We start from the raw sequence: 20,712 nt of genomic DNA on the forward strand, positions 1-20,712 counted from the left end.
ATTTGATTTTGGCATTTTGCAACAGTTTTAATTAACTATGCAAATAAATATATACCATATCCTTCCACTCAAATTTATTAGGCGGTGCTGCACTGGCATCAATACCTGGGGATATCATAGTAGTTGTTATGACTAGACCTGGATAGGTTGGGTGTCGGTTCAGTCTAGAAGCTCCGTGGTCGCAGATCTAATGCAGTCAATGCTTCTTCTCCAACAACGACCAATGCTTAGCTTAATGTGTCCACTGATCCCTTTACTGAAGAGACAGGCTACTTCAGAAATATCAGCACACTTGCCACCACAATTCCTCTGTTTTAACAGCACATTTTCTCTAATGACCTAATTGATGAACCTCTGTACAGCGATAAGGAGAAGCTCATATATACCCAAGCTGAAAAGAACTCAAAAATAGGTGTACGGCAACCAATTCCCAGCACGATTCTAACCTTTCTAATGACAGAGTTGCAGGGGCTCGGTGCACTAGTCCTGCTGGTTTACCTGTAGGTGTTCCGACCGGCTGTATCTCTCTCCCTGTAAGTGTCCCGACCGGCTGTATCTCTCTCCCTTCCACTGCTCCACAGGCTCATATGTTGATTGGCAGCCAGCCTTTCAGGCATTTCCGGTTTGAATCGAAAGCCGAAGGCGCACATGCAAACCAAACAAGATGGATCGCAGAGCTATCGAACGTCTATTGCTGCAGAACTAACGTATCGTGAAGCTGGCGTGGTAAAGCAAGTTGCAGAATTTATATGCTGTGCATGAAGTACTGCAGGACATACAGCTTTAGCACCCAGCGCATCCCATATGCTCATGATGGTGGTGAGAACTTTTTTAGGAAAGATTAGCTCCTGGGTCAAAGCAAGCAGAAGATGATCAAGGTAGTATAGAGAGAAATAGAACACACCCATGCGAGACCGGCTAAGATAATTGCCTATTCTGCAGGTTTATGACAGGCACGTACTTTCTCCATTTCTGATATTGCACTCCACGTGCAGGACTGAGACATCAACATTCACACCGAACCCTCCCAAGTCACGGGAACAAAGGTGTTGTCGGGCTGTCCAAATGGGCCGTCCTTAATGTGGACAAGGCGGTAACCCAAAAGCCCGATTGCCAATCACGCGTCAGCGTTTACCATAAACGCTGACGCAAGCCAATTAAAAAGAAGGTCGTGGCTTCAAGTTTCCTTCTCAAACTGTATCGATTCCAAAAGGCCCTTGCATGCCCCTAAAAAGGGCTTCACTGAGGACTTTGTGACTTGCTGTAAATCTGCTCTCCACCCAGCCAGAACTGAAAAATAGGGGGACAGCGGCTGCTGTAGAAGAGGCCCTCAGCTGACCCAGCCCCACCAGCCTCTCCAGGAATTTTTCTCTGTGCCTGCCCAGAGGTCCCCGGCCCCTCCTTTACAGCTCTGCTCTTTTCTCTGTACTGGGGCCTGCAAGAGGAGCCTGGACTGCTTCTGAACTCCACAAACATCAAGCAAGTTGGGAAAAAACCTGGTGCATTTTTTTTTTTAAATAACCGGAAAATGTTGAATGTCTTATCTACTGTTTTTTTGGTCTTTTTATTAATGTGTACCACAGCTTTGTCTGTGTTTAGGGTTGTGGTCTATTAAAACAAGCATTTGCAATGCAATAGGTCTTGCATTACTGAAAGTTTGACCTATTGGCGTTGCAAATAATAATGCAACACCAAAAGCTCGAACTTTCAGTAATGTGATGCCTATTGCATTGCAAAGTGTTGCTTTTTTAGGCAAAAGGAGATAAAATGATTTGCCCAGAATCAAAGGATGCTTAAGTCTCCTGCCAGACCAGAACCTGCTTACGTTAAATAAGAAGACTAGGAAACAAATGGCTTATGATTCCACTTATAAGAGTATTTGTAATATTCTGTGATTGGAAACATGTCCCACATTGTAAATTAATTAAATGTAAACAACTTATATATTAACCCTCAAATAAACATGTTTATCGATTGTTTGAATTAGATAACGTTATAAGCTGTAACTGGTCAGTGAATTGCCAAACATACAAACAATTGGTATGTTTTGCTATGTCTAGCCACAGCTCAGACTCCACCCACTGATCCAATCCTCTGTTTATTCCCGCCCCCTGATTCTCTGCCCACAGTTCCCCTACTTTTTTTTCCCCACTTCGACCACTGATGGCACGGCACGTAACCTCAGATGCAGGCTGTGTGGGGATTGAGCTACACACGTCTAGACGCTGCACCACCTCGGAGGTTAGTGGTGTCTGTCGGGGTCCGGGGGTGTCAGGCACCCGGTCTCGGATAGCTCAGTGGCTCAAACCCAGCTCGGCGATGCTGCTGCTCACTCCTGCTGCTCTCGCTGGCTGAAAGTGAGACTGATTGTTTTGGCGGATTTGTTTTTGCGTAAGATGTAGGATTTCTAGGAATGGGGTCATATGTTTTCTTACAGGAGGAATTCTCAGCCAATGCTGAAGATGGGGCAGTTGGACTGTCAGAGTTGTTAGAGTCGAGGATTTTATAGGTGGCTGCTTAGTTGGAAGAGCTTCCAAGGCACCATTATTTATTAAGGATTTAATTTGCTCCGTTAGCTCTTATACAGCTCTTTTAAAAAAATCTACCTCAGTCCTCATGTCTACTATAATCTTTAAGGTATCCTGACCCTTCAAGAACTGGTCATTAGGGAGGTGCTTACTCATGGGTTACTAGGTGCCCTAGGGGCCTTGAGTCGGCTCCTATTTCCTCACCCCACTAACAAAGATGGAAGACTTGCCTGTCCCCTCTACCATTGGAATGAGGGGATATGCTGGAGTGGGAGGAACCTGTTAGAAAGGCCAGTAGCTAGGCTTATATCAAGTGTGACATTGTCTGTGTCCCTAATGAGGAGGACAGGAAGGCTTGCCGCCTCCTCTTCAGGGTTTGTAATTGGTGTTTGGTACACTGTTGCATGATTAGGGGAACAATGTTTTGTGCTACATGTTTTGGGCTTCCGAAACATCGTTTGAATGCATTTAGGGTGACTTGGCTTTAAGCTACTAGAATTAAGTGTACTAGGAGAGCAACAGGTCAAAAGTAAGTCGCCATGTGGTGCTAAAATTGTCTTGCACTTGACGAGATCATCTATGCGATAAAGAACTCTATTACCTCCTACAGACTTACGAACTTGCTTAGTTTTATTAGATTTCTGTCGAGCCCCTCCATCCCCACTTTCATGATCTCTGGATTTTCTTTTCCTCATAATGATACGTAGGGCCTAGATTTAAATAGGGCTAGAGCGCTGTTGAATTCACACCTCCGCAACCCTCCCGGCCAAAGTTAAAAACTACTTTACACTCGGAAAACTAAGAATTGCCACCAGCAATGCATAACTGCATCAGACTGGTGTTAACGATCGTTGATTATAGCTGCACCCACTTAATGAGGAGTCAACCCTGTGAGGGCTCAAATACAAGTCAAACATGTGGTTGTTGTGATTGGGACAAAGGCCAATCGACCCTAGGCAGCCCTTAATCAAGGAACAAGTACCAGAAGCACTAGTCAAATGACAACTATGAAGCTATGGACAAAGTCAGAGGCAAGGTGGATAAGGAACTCAGTTTTGTTGCCGTGTCCACAGACAAAAAGGGGTGGCCCTGCCTTGCCTCTTCCTGTCAGTGACGGACCTGGGCGTGTCCCGGCCGCATCCGCGTGTGTCCTGCGCTGTGGGAGCCCTGGTGTGTTAAGTGCCTCCTGGGGCGCTCACAGCATTGGCGGCGGCTCCCAACTTGCAGGAAACACTGGGGGATGTGGTCCTGTTACCCCTCCAGCAGGGGAATGTGGGGGCAGCAAGAAAACGGGCATACCTTGCTGCAGGATGCCCTGGCGTGTTCTTAAGCGGCTTCTGGCACGCTCACAGCGCGGTGACGGCTCCCAAGCTGCAAAGAACACTGGGGGATTCGGTCATACTCTCACTCAGGTATGGAAGTGTGGCGACAACAAGAAAACAGGCTTCCCCTGTATAATAGCCACTTCCCGCAGTTAAGTCAGAACAGTGGACAGCATCCTTAGCTTGGACTTTCTCTCTCTCTCTATTTTGTGCGACGTGCAGCTAGGTCTAGTCCAGCGCGGGCGCCCCCTCCTTCTCCAGCCAGGCCCATGCAGCTGAGCTCCAGGATTGACAGCTCCAGGCCTAGGGCGCAGACTGTTTCCACTCCAGTGTCAAGCATAAGCGTTCCTGAGGCATAAACAGTGTTATAGTAACCAGCAAAACTGCTGGCCCCGTCTCTCTGGCCGGAAACCACCATCCCAAGGGCATCTCGGATAGCCAGAGCCTGAACTGGCATGAGAGAATTCGGACAATTTGTGTAACAATTTACTAAACTCGTCACCCCATTGATATATAAGACTTGGGGAGACACGCCATGTGCATTTGGCCTCTTCCAAGAGCACCCCTGGTACTGGCCAAACCCAGTTATAGTCTTGCCCCTCCACCCCGCTAATATCAACCCTTCTGATGGTGAGTTTCATTGCCTCACACAGCACGATTTTGGACGAGGCGGTTCCAGCTTTATGGGAAAAATAGTCCACAATGGCACGGTGTAGGAAGCTGGCTCTGTATAAACTATACCAAAGTAAGGTATAGTGTGCACAGAGTCCAGTGGATCCCAGAGGTATAACAGAGTCAAAATTAGACAAGAACTGATGGCACACACACTCTAAAACCAGTTAAGTATGTATAAAAAAGATATATGTCTAAGGCATATGAGCTGTAGATGTCGCGACATGCAGAGCCAGCACACAAGCTCCATTCTGGACATCTTCGGTCAACAGTCAGATGAAGAGCCTAGCGAGCTCATGGGAACAGAGGAGGAGCAGGAGCCGGTCGCCATCTCAGTATTCGAATCTGACCAAGAGGAGGACATCCCTCATCGTCAACGTACCATGAGTACAGCTCCCCACTCATCCCAAGACACAAATTCAATTAAAAAGAAGGCTCCGGTCCAACCTACGCCCTCGGGCCCCAGTCGGCACCGAGATCACGCTTCTGGTGCCCCGCCCTCTGGCTCGGCACCGAAGCCTACAAAAAAGCCCTCTGGTTCCAAAAAGACTCTTTATAAACCAAGTTCGGAGCCCGGACCACCGATCCCATCCATTCGGCCCGAACAAATAGTTGGATCCAAAGACATCAACGGTTTCGACTCCGCACCGAAAATTTAGGCCCGAAACAGACAGAAGTGCAGAAAACAATTACAAAAACCAGTTCCGATGACCCAATGGAAAAAAACAATCCGAAACAAAAACGTTTGTATAGCCATCGACAGACTGGCCATATCCCCACTAACGTAACTCTTAAAAGAAGGGCTGATGCAGAAGAAGCATTTCACATCCCTTTAGAGAAGAGATCTGTTGGAACTAACCCTTCTTCTCCTCCTCTTTCTCCCCTTATTCTTCCTTCATCACCACCTTCCCCTCAGCTTCAACCAATTTCATCTGAACATTCACTACCACATACACCTGACAACCAGGATGATGGGGATGATGATCAGAATAGGGATGGCGATCCACCGTTACAAGACCCATGGGACGATTATTACTCCAATTTGCCCACGGGCAATGATCCCCACCTGTACCCTACCAAACCCTCTCCACCATATGATAGTGTAGGCTACATTGAGGTACTGGGTAGAGCTGCCAACTACCATGGGGTGCAGCTACACAAGGAGTCATTAGAAGAGGATTTCCTCTTTGAAACCCTCCGTACCACACAGAAGTCATCACATACACTACCCATGCCTAAAGGGATGGTCAGGCATGTAGATGACCTTTTTACTGACCCAGTCAGAGCTTGTATTCTTACCCCTAGAGTGGACAAGAAGTACAAGCCAGCACCATTGTACCCAGTATATATAAGGGGACAATTGCCACGAGACTCCCTGGTTGCGTCCAATGCAATAAAAAGAGCCAACTCCCAGACAACAGGAGTGGCTCCACCTCCTGATAAGGAATCAAAACTTATTGACGCTTCTGGGAAAAGGGTAGCTTCTCAAGCAGCCAATTTTTGGCGCGCCTCCAACACTCAGCAGACAACATCGCTCCCCTTCTTCGCAAGAAACCTCAAAAACTGGCTCTTCGACAGACCCCAGCCTTGATGGACTGGAACCTGCACCTCCTTAACCCTAGCGCCTTGAGACCCTTACGGGTGGTTAGTCGCGCTTAACAAATGCCTGATTGATTGATTGATACTTCTAAAAGGGGCTGTAGAGCCTGTGGCACCCAATATCTTTGGCCGGGCGTATACTCTTTATTTCCTAATTCCCAGAAAGGACGGTTCTCTCAGACCAATTTTAGATCTCAGAGAATTTAACCGCTACATTCAGTCAGACCATTTCCACATGGTGACACTTCAACAGGTACTTCCTCTACTACAGAAATGCAACTTTCTATGTATTCTAGATCTAAAAGACGCCTCCTTTCATATACCAATTCACCCTGCTCATCAAAAATTCCTCAGGTTTGTTGTAGCGGGTCAACACTATCCATACAGGGTACTCCCATTCGGTGTCATCACCGCCCCCATAGTCTTCACAAAGTGTCTGGCTATAGTAGCTGCTCACCTAAGGAGACAAAGCATCCATGTCTTCCCGTACTTAGACTACTGGCTCATCAAAGCCAAAATGTACCAACAATGTCTGCAGCACACTTTCAGGACAATTCGGTTACTGCATCAACTAGGGTTCACAATCAATGTGCCAAAGGCACATCTCCAACCAACCTATACAAAGGAATACCTAGGAGCCACAATAGATACTCAAAAAGCGCTAGCTTTTCCCAGCTCAGCCAGAATTCGAAATATTCAGGCTTTAGTTCTACACTTTCAACCCAACCATTGGATTCCAGCTCTATTTTACATGCAGCTACTGGGAATGATGTCATCCTGCATCATGATCACTCCCCATGGCAGACTGCACATGCTTCCATTACAAGAATGCTTAGCCAGTCAGTGGAACCAGTCATAAGGTTTACTGACTGATCTAGTTTTGGTAAGCGGCCATACTCATTGCTCTCTGTAGTGGTGGAACACACAAAATGTATCAAAAGGACAGCCGTTCATAGACCCAGTTCCACTGGGGAGCTCATCTACAACAGCACACAGTGCAAGGCTTGTGGAGCCAACAACAGAAGTTGCTCCACATCAATCACCTAGAGCTGCTTGCAATATTCCTAGCACTCAAGGTGTTTCAAACTCACCTAGAGGGCAAAGCTGTCCTAATTTGTACAGACAACATGAAAGCCATGTGTTACATACAAAAACAGGGAGGGGGGGGGGGGAACACTCGCTCCAACTGTCCCACTTAGCCCAAGAAATCTGGAGGTGGGCCATTCACCACGAATTTTATCTCCTAGCGGAACATCTCCCAGGAGTCAACAACCAGATACCGCAAATACACGATTGGGACAATTGGGAACTCCACCCTCAGGTCCTCCTTCCATACTTTCAACGTTGGGGAGTCCCTCACATAGACCTGTTCACCACATACCAAAACGCCCAAACTTCGCGTCCAGAGTTTGGGCGTTTTGGTATGCTTTTCTGCCTCTCCCACTCATTCCATTATTGGTTTGGAAACTCAACCAAGCGTCCCTGACACTAATCCTAGTTGCTCCCACATGGGCACGTCAATCTTGGTTCACAGTCCTATTGGAACTCTCAGTGGTTCCTCACCAAAAACTACTTCTTACACCCAATCTTCTTATACAGAGCCATGGAGACATAAGACATCCAGATCAGAGTCAGCTCAATCTGGCGAACTGGCTCCTGAAGTCTTAGAGTTTGGCTATCTTAATCTACCGCCAGACTGCATTAATATTCTCATAGAGGCTGGACGTCCTACCACAAGAGCCTGCTATGCAGCAAAGTGGAAGCGGTTTGTCATTCACTGTGATAACAACCACACCACCCCACTTGATGCTTCTATAGAAAACATTATATGTTATTTGTTACATCTACAACGTTCCAATTTAGCGCACACTTCCATATGCTTACATCTGGATGCAATAGCTGCATACCACCAGAATAGACAATCTATCTCTTTTTAGAGTACCTGCTATCAAAGCCTTTATAGAGGGACTCAAAAGAGTCATTTCCCTGAGACATCCACCTGCTCCAGTATGGAATCTCAACATTGTTCTCACCAGACTAATGGGTGTCCACCCTTTGAGCCATTGCACAAATGTGAACTGCAATTTGCCACATAGAAAGCTGCTTTCCTCGTTGCTGTCACATCACTCAGAAGAGTAGGTGAGCTTCAGGCATTAACTATAGAGGAACCCTTTATGCACCAAAATAAAGTGGTTCTTCAGACTAATCCTAAATTCCTTCCTAAAGTCATTTCTGCTTTTCATTTAAATCAATCTGTTGAGTTACCCATGTTCTTCCCTCAACCAGATGATTCAGTGGCAGAACATGCCCTGCACACATTAGATGTGAAGAGAGCATTGCTTTATTACATAGAAAGGACAAAACCTTTCTGACACACAAATCAACTTTTTGTTGCTTTCGCTCCACCACACAAAGGCAATCCCATTTCAAAATCAGGTGTTGCAAGGTGGATAGTCAAGTGCATTCAAATATGCGATGCAAAAGCAAAATGAACATTAACAGTTCCCCCTAGAGCACACTCTACACACAAACTGGAAGCTTCTATGGCATTCTTAGGAAATATACCCATAGATGACATATGCAATGCTGAAACATGGTGTACACCTCACACATTCACTAAACACTATTGTGTAGATGTGTTAGCAAGACAACAAGCTAGAGTGAGCCAGGCAGTTTTACGTACACTATTTTAGACCACTGCAACAGATACAGGTTAGCTACAGCTTTGGGTTATAACTGCTATATAGTCTATGCACAGCATATGATCTACAGCTCATATGCCTCGAACGGAAAATGCTACTTACCCAGTATGCACCTGTTCTTTGCATCTGAAAGAAACAGGTTAGTATTAGATTCCTTACCTTAGAATATCCCCAGGCGTCAGTCTGGATCCGGAAACTTTTGCGTAGCAGTACCCCTGCGCGTCGGTAGGCGTCGTCTGCAGGCGTCCCCTGTGGCTCCGCGTCGTCGGCGTCGTGCGCCGTGATGACGTCGCTGGAGTATATAGACGCCGCCTCCGCGCGCTGACGTCAGTTCTTCTTTTTTCCGCGCCAGTTAGCGCAGATCCGAAGAGCAGTACTCCGGTCTTTTGACCAAGTGTTTGTAAAACTTAATCTTTCTACGGTGCCGGTAGGATGCCTGGGTTTAAGAGTTGCGACGAGTGCGACCGCATGATGTCGGTCACCGACCACCATCGACTCTGCCTCCGGTGTCTGGGCGCGGACCACGACGTGGAGTCCTGCGTCGACTGTCGGGCCTTGACTGGAAAAGCTAGGCGGGAGCGGTCCCGCAAGCTTCTCGAGCTCCGAGTGTCGGCCCCGCGTCGAGAGCGGTCCCGGTCCGGTCGGAGGTCGAGGGAGCGGTCGAGGGAACGATCGCGGAGCCGCCATGGGCGCTCCGGGAGTCGCCACCATTCCTCCGGTTCGTCAGGTAAGCACAAGAAGTCGGGGCGTCGCCATCGCACCCCCGACTCCCCCCGACGCCCGCGTGATGCGGCCGGGGGCTCGGGTGGCCCCACCCCCGCGGCCCCGCGTGGGTCACCGACGCCGTCTACCCCATACCCGTCGGTCCCTGGGGAAGGCGCGTCGCGTGAGGAGATCGAGGCCTTCCTCATTGCTATGAGGGCGAGGTCTCCTCCGGCGGGGCCTACGGCGCCTGCGGGGCCGTCGGTCCCGTCTGGGGGCCCGAGCGGTTCGGGTGCTTCTGCCCCGACGCCGCTGGTGGCTCCGGCCCCGGCGCCGCTGGGTCCCTCAGGTTCGTCGCCGGCTGGTCTCCCGGCCTCTCCGGCGTCGGTTCCTTTGGGCCAACCCGTGGTACCGCCTCCGCGTGGTGCAGCGACTCCGCCGTCGGCTCCGGCCGGCGTCGGGTCCCCGGCACCGACGCCGCGCGGCGCCACCCCCATTCCCTCCCCGACTCCGGACACGGAGTCGGACCGGCGTCGGCCGACGCCGGATCCGACGCCGATGGGGCCCGTTGACCCCGATGTCTATATCGTCGACCCAGAATATGGGTATGATGAGGATGAGTATGGAGAGGGTTGGGAGGGGTCTGAGGACCCTTTATCCCGTGCCTGCCAGTATGATGTGGACTGGGTAGGTGATCTGGGTGATGCCAGTGGCCTGGACGAGTCGCCCAACCCTGGGTTTGTCTCCCCGTCCCCTGTGGCGTCTGAGGCAGGTGCTGCCTATTCGGTGGTCCTGATGAGGGCTGCCAAGGCCTTGCACCTTGAGCTCCCCGTCGCGAAGGTCAAACCGAACATTCTGACCGAAGTGTTTAAACCGCAGTCATGCCCCCAGGAGCCTCTGCTGCCGTTTAATGAGGCCCTGACGGATGTCCTTTTGGGCACCTGGTCCAGGCCCGCTTCCGGTGCACCGGTTGACCGGAATGTTGCAAGGCGTCACCGTCCATGCTCGGACGACCCTGCCTTTTTATCCACCCATCCCTCCCCGGAGAGTCTGGTGATCCAGGCCTCCACTTCGCAGTCCGCATTTCCGTCGGCTCCGCCCGATCGGGAATCAAAGCGGTATGACCAGTTTGGTAAAAAGGTCTTTTCCTCTTTGAGCGCTGGACTGCGGTCTTGTAATACCGCGTGCCTCTTGGGCCGCTACACCCACTCCCTGTGGGATACGGTCGAGGAGTGTTTGCCGCAATGCCCCCAGGAAGTGCGGGACAAGCTCACCCGGGCCTTGGTTGAAGGCCGGGATGCGGCGCGGTACTCGATCCGTTGTGGTCTGGACACGACCGACTCACTGGGACGGGCCATGTCCACGACGGTGGCGATTCGTCGCCATGCTTGGCTGAGATCTGCCAACTTTTCGCCAGACGTCCAAAATACACTCATGGACATGCCATTTGATGGCAGTCGCCTGTTTGGTGACAAAGCGGACCACGCGCTGGAGCGCTTCAAGGACTCCAGGGTCACGGCCAAGTCCTTGGGTCTTTCGACCCAGCGCCAGCAGACGGGTTCGTTTCGCCCCTTTCGTGGCCAAGGGAGGGGCGGTCCCACACGTGCTGCCAGCCACGCGCCGCAGAACGCTCCCCAGCGCGGTGGCGGCCGTGGTTTCCGCCGTGGTGGCGGTAGAGGCCAGCGGCGTGGTCAGTCCACGCCTCCCTCCGCTGCTGCATCCAAGCCTTCCTAGTCCGAGCTTTCGGGCTCACGTGACGCCAGTGGGTGGCAGGGTTCGCCATCACCACTCCCGCTGGCGCGCGATAACATCGGACAGGTGGGTGCTGCAGCTCGTTCGAAGGGGCTATGCCCTCCCCTTCGAGTCCACTCCTCCAGCCATGCCGCCGCAGAACCACCGTGTGTCGGGGGACCACTTGACACTTCTGCAGGAGGAAGTTACGGCCCTCTTGGCCAAGGGGGCCATCGAGCGCGTTCCTGGGCCAGAAGTAGGGTGTGGTTGCTACTCCCACTACTTTCTGGTACCCAAGAAGGACAAGGGAGGCCTGCGTCCTATCTTGGACCTGCGGAACGTCAACGGCTTCCTCCGGAAGGAGAAGTTCAAGATGTTGACTTTGGCTCAGGTCTTGGCTGCTCTAGACCCACAAGACTGGATGGTAGCGTTGGACTTGCAGGATGCGTATTTTCACATCCCCGTCCTGCCGGCCCACCGGCGTTACCTGCGGTTCACGGTAGGCCACGAGCACTTTCAGTTTATCGTGCTCCCATTCGGCCTTACCAGCGCCCCACGGGTGTTCACGAAAGTGATGGCGGTGGTCGCAGCTCATCTGCGCCGGTTAGGGGTTTCAGTCTTCCCCTACCTCGACGACTGGTTGTTGAAGGCGGGCTCGCCCCAGACAGTCGTCCACCACCTTCAGATGACGGCAGACCTCCTGCACGAGCTGGGGTTTTCCATCAATGTGCCGAAATCACACCTGTGTCCCTCTCAAAAGCTCCTTTTCATCGGAGCGGTTCTCGACTCGGCGCAGTTTCGGGTTTATCCCCCGGAACGACGGGTCCGGGATATTCAGGCTCTGATTCCCATCTTTCAGCCGTTATCCCGGGTTTCGGTCAGGTTGACGCTGCGGCTTCTGGGGCTGATGGCCTCCTGCATCCTACTGGTGCATCACGCCAGGTGGCGGATGCGGGCTCTGCAGTGGGACCTGAAGTTTCAGTGGGCCCAGCATCAGGGCAACCTATCCGACCATGTCCTGATCTCGGAGGGCACTGCGAGACAGTTGCAGTGGTGGCTTACGGACCGCGATTGGGTCAGAGGCAGATCCCTCTCCCTTCCCCAACCGGAGCACGTGGTTGTGACGGACGCGTCCCTCCAGGGCTGGGGTGGCCACTTGGGAGAGGCGGAGATCAGAGGCATCTGGTCTCCGGCGGAGTCCCGGCTCCATATCAACCTGTTGGAGCTACGGGCGATTCGCCTAGCACTGAAGGCTTCCTCCCCTTTGTCAACGGGAGTGTAGTGCAGGTGTTCACGGACAACACCACCGCCATGTGGTACTGCAACAAACAGGGCGGTGTGGGGTCGTGGACCCTTTGCCAGGAGGCTCTGCGTCTCTGGCAATGGCTGGAACGTCAGGGCGTGACTCTGACGGTTCAACACCTGGCAGGTTCTCTGAACGCCAGGGCGGACGAACTCAGCCGTCGGTGCTCGGTGGATCACGAATGGCGTCTGAACTCGGACGTGGCGAGAGGCCTCTTTCAGCAATGGGGAGAGCCTTGGTTAGATCTATTCGCCACAGAAGAGAACGCGCAATGTCATCAGTTCTGCGCGTTGGAGTTTCCAAGACTGCACTCGCTCGGCGACGCCTTTCGGCGCGAGTGGAGTTGCGGTCTGTTGTACGCCTTTCCGCCTATACCACTTCTGCCCAGAGTGCTGAAGAAGATCAGGCGCGACCGGGCCCAAGTTATCCTTGTGGCTCCGGACTGGGCTCGAAGATACTGGTATCCCGAGCTACTCAGCATGACAGTCGGTCCCTCGATCCGCCTGCCCCTTCAGGAGGACCTTCTGTCGCAGCAGCAGGGGACGGTCCTCCACCCGAACCTGTCCAGTCTCCACCTCCATGCGTGGAGATTGAGCGGCGACAGTTGAGGCCATTTGACTTGCCTCCTGAAGTCTGTGATGTCATTCTGGCAGCCAGGCGTCCCTCCACAAAGTCGGTATACGCCTGCCGGTGGAACAGATTTGTGGCATGGTGCACAGCAAAGGCTGTGGATCCCCTTTCTGCCCCTCTGTCTGAGGTTCTCCTCTTCCTCCTTTCCCTTGCCCAGCAGGGCTCTGCTCTGGGCACTATCAAGGGCTATCTTTCTGCCCTTTCCGCCTTCTTGAGGCTCCCTGATCAGCCATCTTTATTCAAGTCCCCTATTGTGTTAAGATTCTTGAAGGGCATCACGCACATGTATCCTCCAACTCCGTTCGTGATGCCTCAGTGGGACTTGAACCTGGTTCTGACTTTCCTGATGTGCGCTCCTTTTGAGCCCCTTCATTCCTGTCCTCTCCGTCTTCTCACTTTAAAGACGGCCTTCCTGGTAGCCATCACCTCTGCCAGGAGAGTGAGTGAGCTCCAGGCTCTTTCTATTCAACCTCCTTTCTTGTCTGTTCATCCTGATAAGGTGGTTCTTCGGACTAGACCTTCTTTCCTGCCCAAGGTAGTCTCTGCTTTTCACATTGGGCAGTCCATCACCTTGCCCTCCTTCTTCCCGCCTCCGCATCCTTCAAAGGATGAAGAGCGGCTCCATCGTCTTGACCCAAAACGTGCGCTTTCATTTTACCTGGATCGCACACGCCAGTTCCGGGTGGATGACCAACTGTTTGTTGGCTACGTGGGTGAGAAGAAGGGAAGGGCGGTACAGAAACGGACCATCTCTCGGTGGGTCGTCCTCTGCATCAAGGCATGCTACTCTTTGGCTCGGAAGGAGCCTCCTGTTGGGCTGAGGGCCCATTCCACTCGGGCCACGGCGGCTACTACCGCCCTGGGCCGGGGAGTCCCCTTGCAGGACATTTGCCAGGCGGCTACATGGGCCTCGCTGCACACCTTTGCGAGGCATTACTGCCTGGACAGTCAAGTCCGGAGGGACGGCTTCTTTGGCCGTTCGGTCCTCCAGGACTTTCTGGTGTAGGTTGTATTGGTTCGCAGACCCACCTCCGGGGTTGGTATTGCTGGGGTATCTATTCTAAGGTAAGGAATCTAATACTAACCTGTTTCTTTCAGATGAACAAGTTACTTACCTTCGGTAACGATATATCTGTAAGAAACAGTAGTTAGTATTAGATTCCTTACCGCCCCGCCCATCCTCCCCGTTCTGCGAACTGATACCTAGGGTTAAGGACATCCCTTTCAGGGCCCTAGTTTCAAATGGCACCAGTGTTGGTTCTCCCATGGCTCTGCGTGTTCTGGCGCGGAAAAGCTGTGTGCAAGAACTGACGTCAGCGCGCGGAGGCGGCGTCTATATACTCCAGCGACGTCATCACGGCGCACGACGCCGACGACGCGGAGCCGCAGGGGACGCCTGCAGACGACGCCTACCGACGCGCAGGGGTACTGCTACGCAAAAGTTTCCGGATCCAGACTGACGCCTGGGGATATTCTAAGGTAAGGAATCTAATACTAACTACTGTTTCTTACAGATATATCGTTACCGAAGGTAAGTAACTTGTTCATATAGAGCTGTAGAGTCATATTCACCACCCGCCCGCCTCCCCGGGTACCTATATCTGTTACAGTAACATCTTACTTAGATACATGCATTCATGGACATCTCCTTTTACTACTCTTACTAACTAGATTATCACCCTCTGATGGGAAAACAATCTAACAATGGAGTCGATGCCCATACGCACTATCACCAAAAGAAGGATTCACGTACATCGTGACTGGAAAGACTTCTTCGAAGAAAAACAAAGGGTACACATACAGACCCAACACAAGATGGCAATCTATGCACAGCTTATGACTCTACAACTCTATATGCCAAGAACAGATGCATACTGGGTAAGTAGAATTTTCCTTAGGATTTATTTCTAGAACCAAGCAGAACTTGGCACAGGTAGGTGAAACATACTTTCAAATGCACGGCTGTACACAGAAATGCAGTTGTGGTTAAAATTGGAATTGTTACAGGTGTGTATTTGCTTTTAAAACAGTGCAGGATACATTGAGATTACTTTGATTACTTTTTAGATTATTTTTCCGTTACTTTGACTTCTCGGGGTGATATGCCTAGATGCCACATTGGGGACCTTAGAAAAGACAAGTAACTAAGACAATTCTAGTTTCAAAGCAAAATTACTTTGCTTTCCATACAAAAGTCAGTTCAACACTTAGAACATTTCTTGGAAGAAAAATCACAACATGAGTTTCTTTGGAAGGGAAGAATGTTATTGGTTTGCAGGTAAGTAAACGACCTGCAAGAATAGTTGTTGTGCGGTTAGAACCAAGGTTCCCCACGGTTCACAGAGGCACTCAAGTTGCACTACCAGCGGTACTAGGGCGGCCAGATGCAGAGTGCACAGGCCCACAATTAGTCAGTGGGGTTAGGGGGCTTTCGGTCAGGGGCCACTCATAGGCAGGCCACTCGGTTGTGGGAGTAAAGCTTCTTGGGTTCAGATCAGCACTGCAAGGGCCAATAATCCGCACAAGAGCGGCATATCCAGCGGCACTGAGGCAGTCGGTTGCGGAGTGCCAAGAGGACGTTGATGTCCATGTTGGTTTAAGGGAAGATCTCTGGCACGAAAGAAGTGTTGCAGGCTCGGTCAAGGAGGATTCCCGAGGGGACCACCGGCAAGAGAGGTTAGTTGGAGGGTTGAGGGATGCCTGGACACCGTCAGTTGGGCCATCCAAGGCCGTAAGGCGTCTGGTGCAGGGGTGTCTTTGGGCATCAGGTGTTCTTACCAGCTTTGATTGTGGTTGGGAGGGCCCCTCAGGATGAGGCTATAGGCGTCAGGTAGAAAGTCAAAGCAGGTCGGGATCACCATATCCCAGGTCACGATCGGTGGGGAGACCTCCTTGTGTTGTTGGACCACTCGAACTCGGGCCGTGAGCATCAGGTGCACAGTAGTGCAGAACTGCAGATTCGGCTGGATCCAGGTTCTGGGTTGAAGTCTTTGGTTGAGCAGGTCCGGTGCTCATGGGATACAGAGTCTGTTTATGAAGGCAGAAGGCAGGGCAGGTCCTCTGGGTTCTGGATGGCTGCTGCTGCTGGACACGCCCGGGTTTCGCTGGGTGCAGGTCAAAGTCAGGACAGGCCGGTATGGCTGGAGCCGAAGCAGTAGTTGTCCTCTTCTTCCTCTTTGCGCACAATTCTTTGGTCCTTCTTCTTTCTTCCTCTTCAATCTGAGGAGGCAAGTTTCAGGGGCGCCCCAAAAATCCTAAATTTAGGGGCCTTACAGGGGTTGTGCAGGTGTGGACCAATAGGTCAGTTCATTGGGGTGACTACATCCCCTATAATGCCACCCTCCAGTGGGAGGTGGGCATGAGCCTCTCTCTGGTTGGCTGGGTCCCCATCATCTTCGAGATCGAGTGGACTGAGGCTCATCTAACAAAGGAGGTAGGCCTTTGAAGCTTCCACTTTGTGGACCCAGCCTATCCTGGGGGTGGTGGCATTACACCTCACCCCAGGATTGGCTTTGATTCTGTACCCAGAGAGCATAAGCCTTCTACCCAGGGGTCCAGAAACATGTCTGGTAGTGGCAAATGGCAGGCGGGCATTCACGAACTGTAGGAAAGTGTTTCTTTTTCATGGGTACCCTCACTTTTTGCTCGACACATGGTGCACTTTGACTTGGTGTGCCCTGGGTTCCTGCCAATCAGGTTCCCAGGGCCTGTGTTCTTTCCCAAAGCTGTACCTTTGTACTCCCATTTGTCACATCTCTGACCATAAAGAGTGTATGGTCTGGGAGTTGGTCATTATGAGCTCCAAAGCCCCATGATGGCATTACTGAAAACCACACTGCCTCACATCCCAGCACAGTTCGCCCCTTTGCATCCTGGTAAATGATTTACACAGTTCATGTGGCAGCATTTCCAGAAACCCCAGATGATTTTTCTTTGCTCTCTAATACTGCTGCTCTCTAATACTAAAGGGCTCAACCTAGAAAGATGTGTCTAGAGATATACAGCAATGTCTGCACTAACTTTGGTGAAAAACTCCAGCTAATTTTGAAGTAAGCATGAACTGTGTACTGAATTTACCAGGATGCAAAGGGGTGAACTGTGCTGGGACATGAGGCAATGTGCTCCCAACCCCATTCTTCTTCTTTCTTCCTCGAATCTGAGTAGGCAACGTTCAGGGTCACTCCTAAATACAACATTTTGGGGCGTTTACAGGGGTGTGCTGGTCAGGACCAATGAGTCCCTTCATTCGTGTGGGTACACCCCCTGTTATGCCACCCTCCGATGGGAGGGGGGGCATGAGCCTCTTCCTATTTGGCTGGGTCCCCATATCTTCAAGATGTGTGCTTCACTTCGCTTCCCCCACCTGAGCAGTTGATTTGGCAAACAGGGGCACACTGCTCCTAACTTGGTTTTCTACTGATTCTCCTGCCCAACGTGGGGGCATAACCGGTGGGAGCCAGTTGCTGGGGGAAGCAGAAAGCAGGGACAGCTTGCAAAGGCAGCAGGCCTTTGAAGCTTCCCCATTGTAGACCTCGCCCATCCTGGGGAGGAGCTATGACACTTCTGCCCAGGATGGACTTTGTTTCTGGACCCAGAGAGCAGAGGGCCTCTACCCAGGGGTGCAGAACCTGTCTGGTGGTGGCTAATGGGCAGCCATTCAGGAACCCCACCAGGGCTGGTCGTTTTTCAGGGGGCATCTCTAAGATTGCAGTTTACATTAAATCCCACACCAGCATTGTTTGGGTTTAATGTGCTGAGAAGTTTGCTGCCAACCTTCCCAGGTTTTAGTAAAGCCATTATAGAGCTGTGGAGTTCGTAATGACCAACTCCCTGACCATATACTCTTTATGACTTTACTACACTTACAATGTCTAGGATTAGACTTAGACACTGTAGGGGTACAGAGCTCATGCCACTGTAATCTCACCTGAGGACTAGTGCACCCTGTTAGAGAGATGACTTATCTAGGCCCCACATATTGGGTTGCAGGCATGGCACTTGGGGATGTGTGCCATGTTGACTCTTCACTTTTCCTTTCACCAAAACACGCAGCCTGTATTGTGTTGATGTTAAGGTACAGGGTCTCTAAGAGTGGCACAATAGGTGCTGCAGCCCTGAGGCCTTCCCTGGTCACATTGCCCTTGGTACCAATGGTACCTTTTTCAAGGGGTTTACCTGTAGCCAGAGATGTGCCAATTGTTGGTACAAAGGACAGCTTTGCAGTAGAACACAGGCTGTGGGAACCTGATTGGCAAGGACCCAGGGCACACTGAGTCAAAGTGCATCATGTGTCAGGCAAAATGAGGGGGGTAACGATGCAAATAGAGGCTCTTTTCTACAACAGTTCTTTTGTTACCTCCAATTAAGCCACGCCCTCCAGGTCCATGATCTCCCAGACGCTTCGCTACCCGAGTTTAGTCTGCTGGAGGCAAAGGTTTTCTTTGCCTCATCTGGGTAAGGGGGCCATCTCTGTGATCTATCACTCGGGGGTAATCCATGCCACTGACTGCCTTGAATGGGATAGGTGGAGGTGGGAGGACCGTATGAAGATAAATGAAGGGAGGCCTGTATGGCGCCCTGAGAACTGATGATTTTATCTCAGTTGCATATGGTTTAATTTAACTATGTACAGCCAACATACCACACCCGCAGCATTTACATCACTTACTCCCCATTGCCCCTGCCGTCTGTGTGAGATGCACGCTTCCGGCAGCAGATTTTTTCCATGTAGCATGGCACTATCCAGTGTTTAGGCCTTTCTGAGAGGGAGTGGGTTGGTGCTTTCCTCTGATCTGGGATGCACCTTGGTACTCACACCCCAGAATGTGCTGTTGGGTTGGTGAAGCTATTTGGGGGCCTGTGCTGAGAGAGTCTTATTGGGGGTGGCTTGTATAGTTGCTAAAAGAGATGTGGCTCGTACCTGGAAGCCACAAACAGGTGCCGGTGTAGTGTTTGGGGGGAGGGGGGTGTGACTTGTGTGCACACCAGGAAAAGCTGGTTTTTGAGGCTTGTGACTGTCCTCAGACAGGTGCCCAAATATGGAGGTGGGGGTGTAGCTATTTACTGTCAATGTGATTCTATAGTGTTTTGCAATATTGATGTCTGGGCTTGCTGTATTGTTATATGCACACAGTTTTCTCTTTCGCTCTGGGATAGTATGTGTCTTGCCGCAAAACCTTCAATAAAGTTGGTTACAAAAAAAAGGATCTCAGCAACTGGTAAGTGTCAGCTTATTGATCTTGCACAATCAATATAATGTTATCAATTGACAGGTGTTTAGTCCCTTATTTTATCTAAAATGTATCACCTTGTGATTTACTCTCCACAGGTCAAACCCTATATGGCCGTGTACTGTGGAATCCTGACCAGAATCTGAACTCTGCCTACAAGCTGCAACTGGAGAAGGTGTACCTCTGCACTGGAAAAGATGGATATGTGCCTTTCTTTGACCCCACAGGAACAATCTATAACGAGGGTCCACAGTATGGTTGTATTCAGCCCAACAAGCACCTCAAGCACAGGTTTCTGCTGCTGGTATGTTTTTTGCCAAGATACAGCATAATATTCCCAATTAAAAAAATATTTTGTGTGCAGCTGATGTGGCGATAACATTTGACAGTAACAAAATATTTGTTTGTTGGAACGTTTTTATTGGAAACAAGGGTGGTGACACTGCTACAACTGTCTCTCCATTTAAATGTTTAAAACTCCATGTCATCATATTTGTTAGCAGATTATATATGTCAGCATTACTATGTGTGTTGCCTCTTGATTGCACTTGTCTAATAACGCCTCTGCACCAGTCATAGTCTTGATTCCTTGAATGCATATTTGTATTGATTGTATTGTTCTTCAATAGAGATTTATGGTTAGGATGCCTAACTACCCTCCAGATTTAAGTCATGAGTTGTGGTACATAATAAAGGGGCTCATGGATGGACCACTGGTATCACCTCAACAGGCAGACAGTGGGCTTTTCCTGGTTGTTTCGAGATGAGAAAGAGGAAACACACAAGCCTAAGACAAACTTAAGATGTCACTGAAGGGGAGTGGTTAGGGGATAGTATAAAGTGTAGGCTATTTTGTCCTGCAAGATGAAAGAATCACATTGGCTCTGCACAGTGTTCAAAGTGAACACCCATAGTGTACATTTCAATCCTCTACTAAATACATATTAGTAGAAGTAAAAAAGAGTCAGCCAGAGGATGATTAGATGAAGCATAAGTACCAATTGTATTCATCCAATAATACACCAAATGGGATGGTGCGCAGTGGCTCTGGTGACCAGAGTTAAAATGACAATAAGGATGCGCATCTTTCTGAAATATGGAGCCTCTCTACTGCATAGCAGGTGGCAATCATCATTTTTTTTACAGTGTTAATGTTGCTAACCATCGTAGACAGATGGTAATAGTAGCAAAGTTGGTCGTTTACAGTAAACTTAAGATTGATGAAGGGATCTTCTGTGTAATTAAATACCTTGAAACATTGTGACCCCCCCCCCTTTGACATCAGTCATTATT

General features: G+C 50.4%; 1 protein-coding gene across 1 annotated transcript in view; it reads left to right on the top strand.

The window, feature by feature from the left end:
- FRAS1 (Fraser extracellular matrix complex subunit 1) overlaps positions 1 to 20,712 on the top strand; it is a 1,313,599-nt gene that overhangs the window by 1,181,734 nt on the left and 111,153 nt on the right. Inside the window, exon 25 of the mRNA XM_078676362.1 lies at positions 19,518 to 19,723. Within this exon, the coding sequence (XP_078532488.1) occupies positions 19,518 to 19,723 (206 nt within the window). The remainder of the gene's footprint in view (positions 1 to 19,517; positions 19,724 to 20,712) is intronic.

This window comes from Lissotriton helveticus, chromosome 2_1 (assembly GCF_964261635.1).
Source record: "Lissotriton helveticus chromosome 2_1, aLisHel1.1, whole genome shotgun sequence".
Classification (NCBI taxonomy): domain Eukaryota; kingdom Metazoa; phylum Chordata; class Amphibia; order Caudata; family Salamandridae; genus Lissotriton; species Lissotriton helveticus.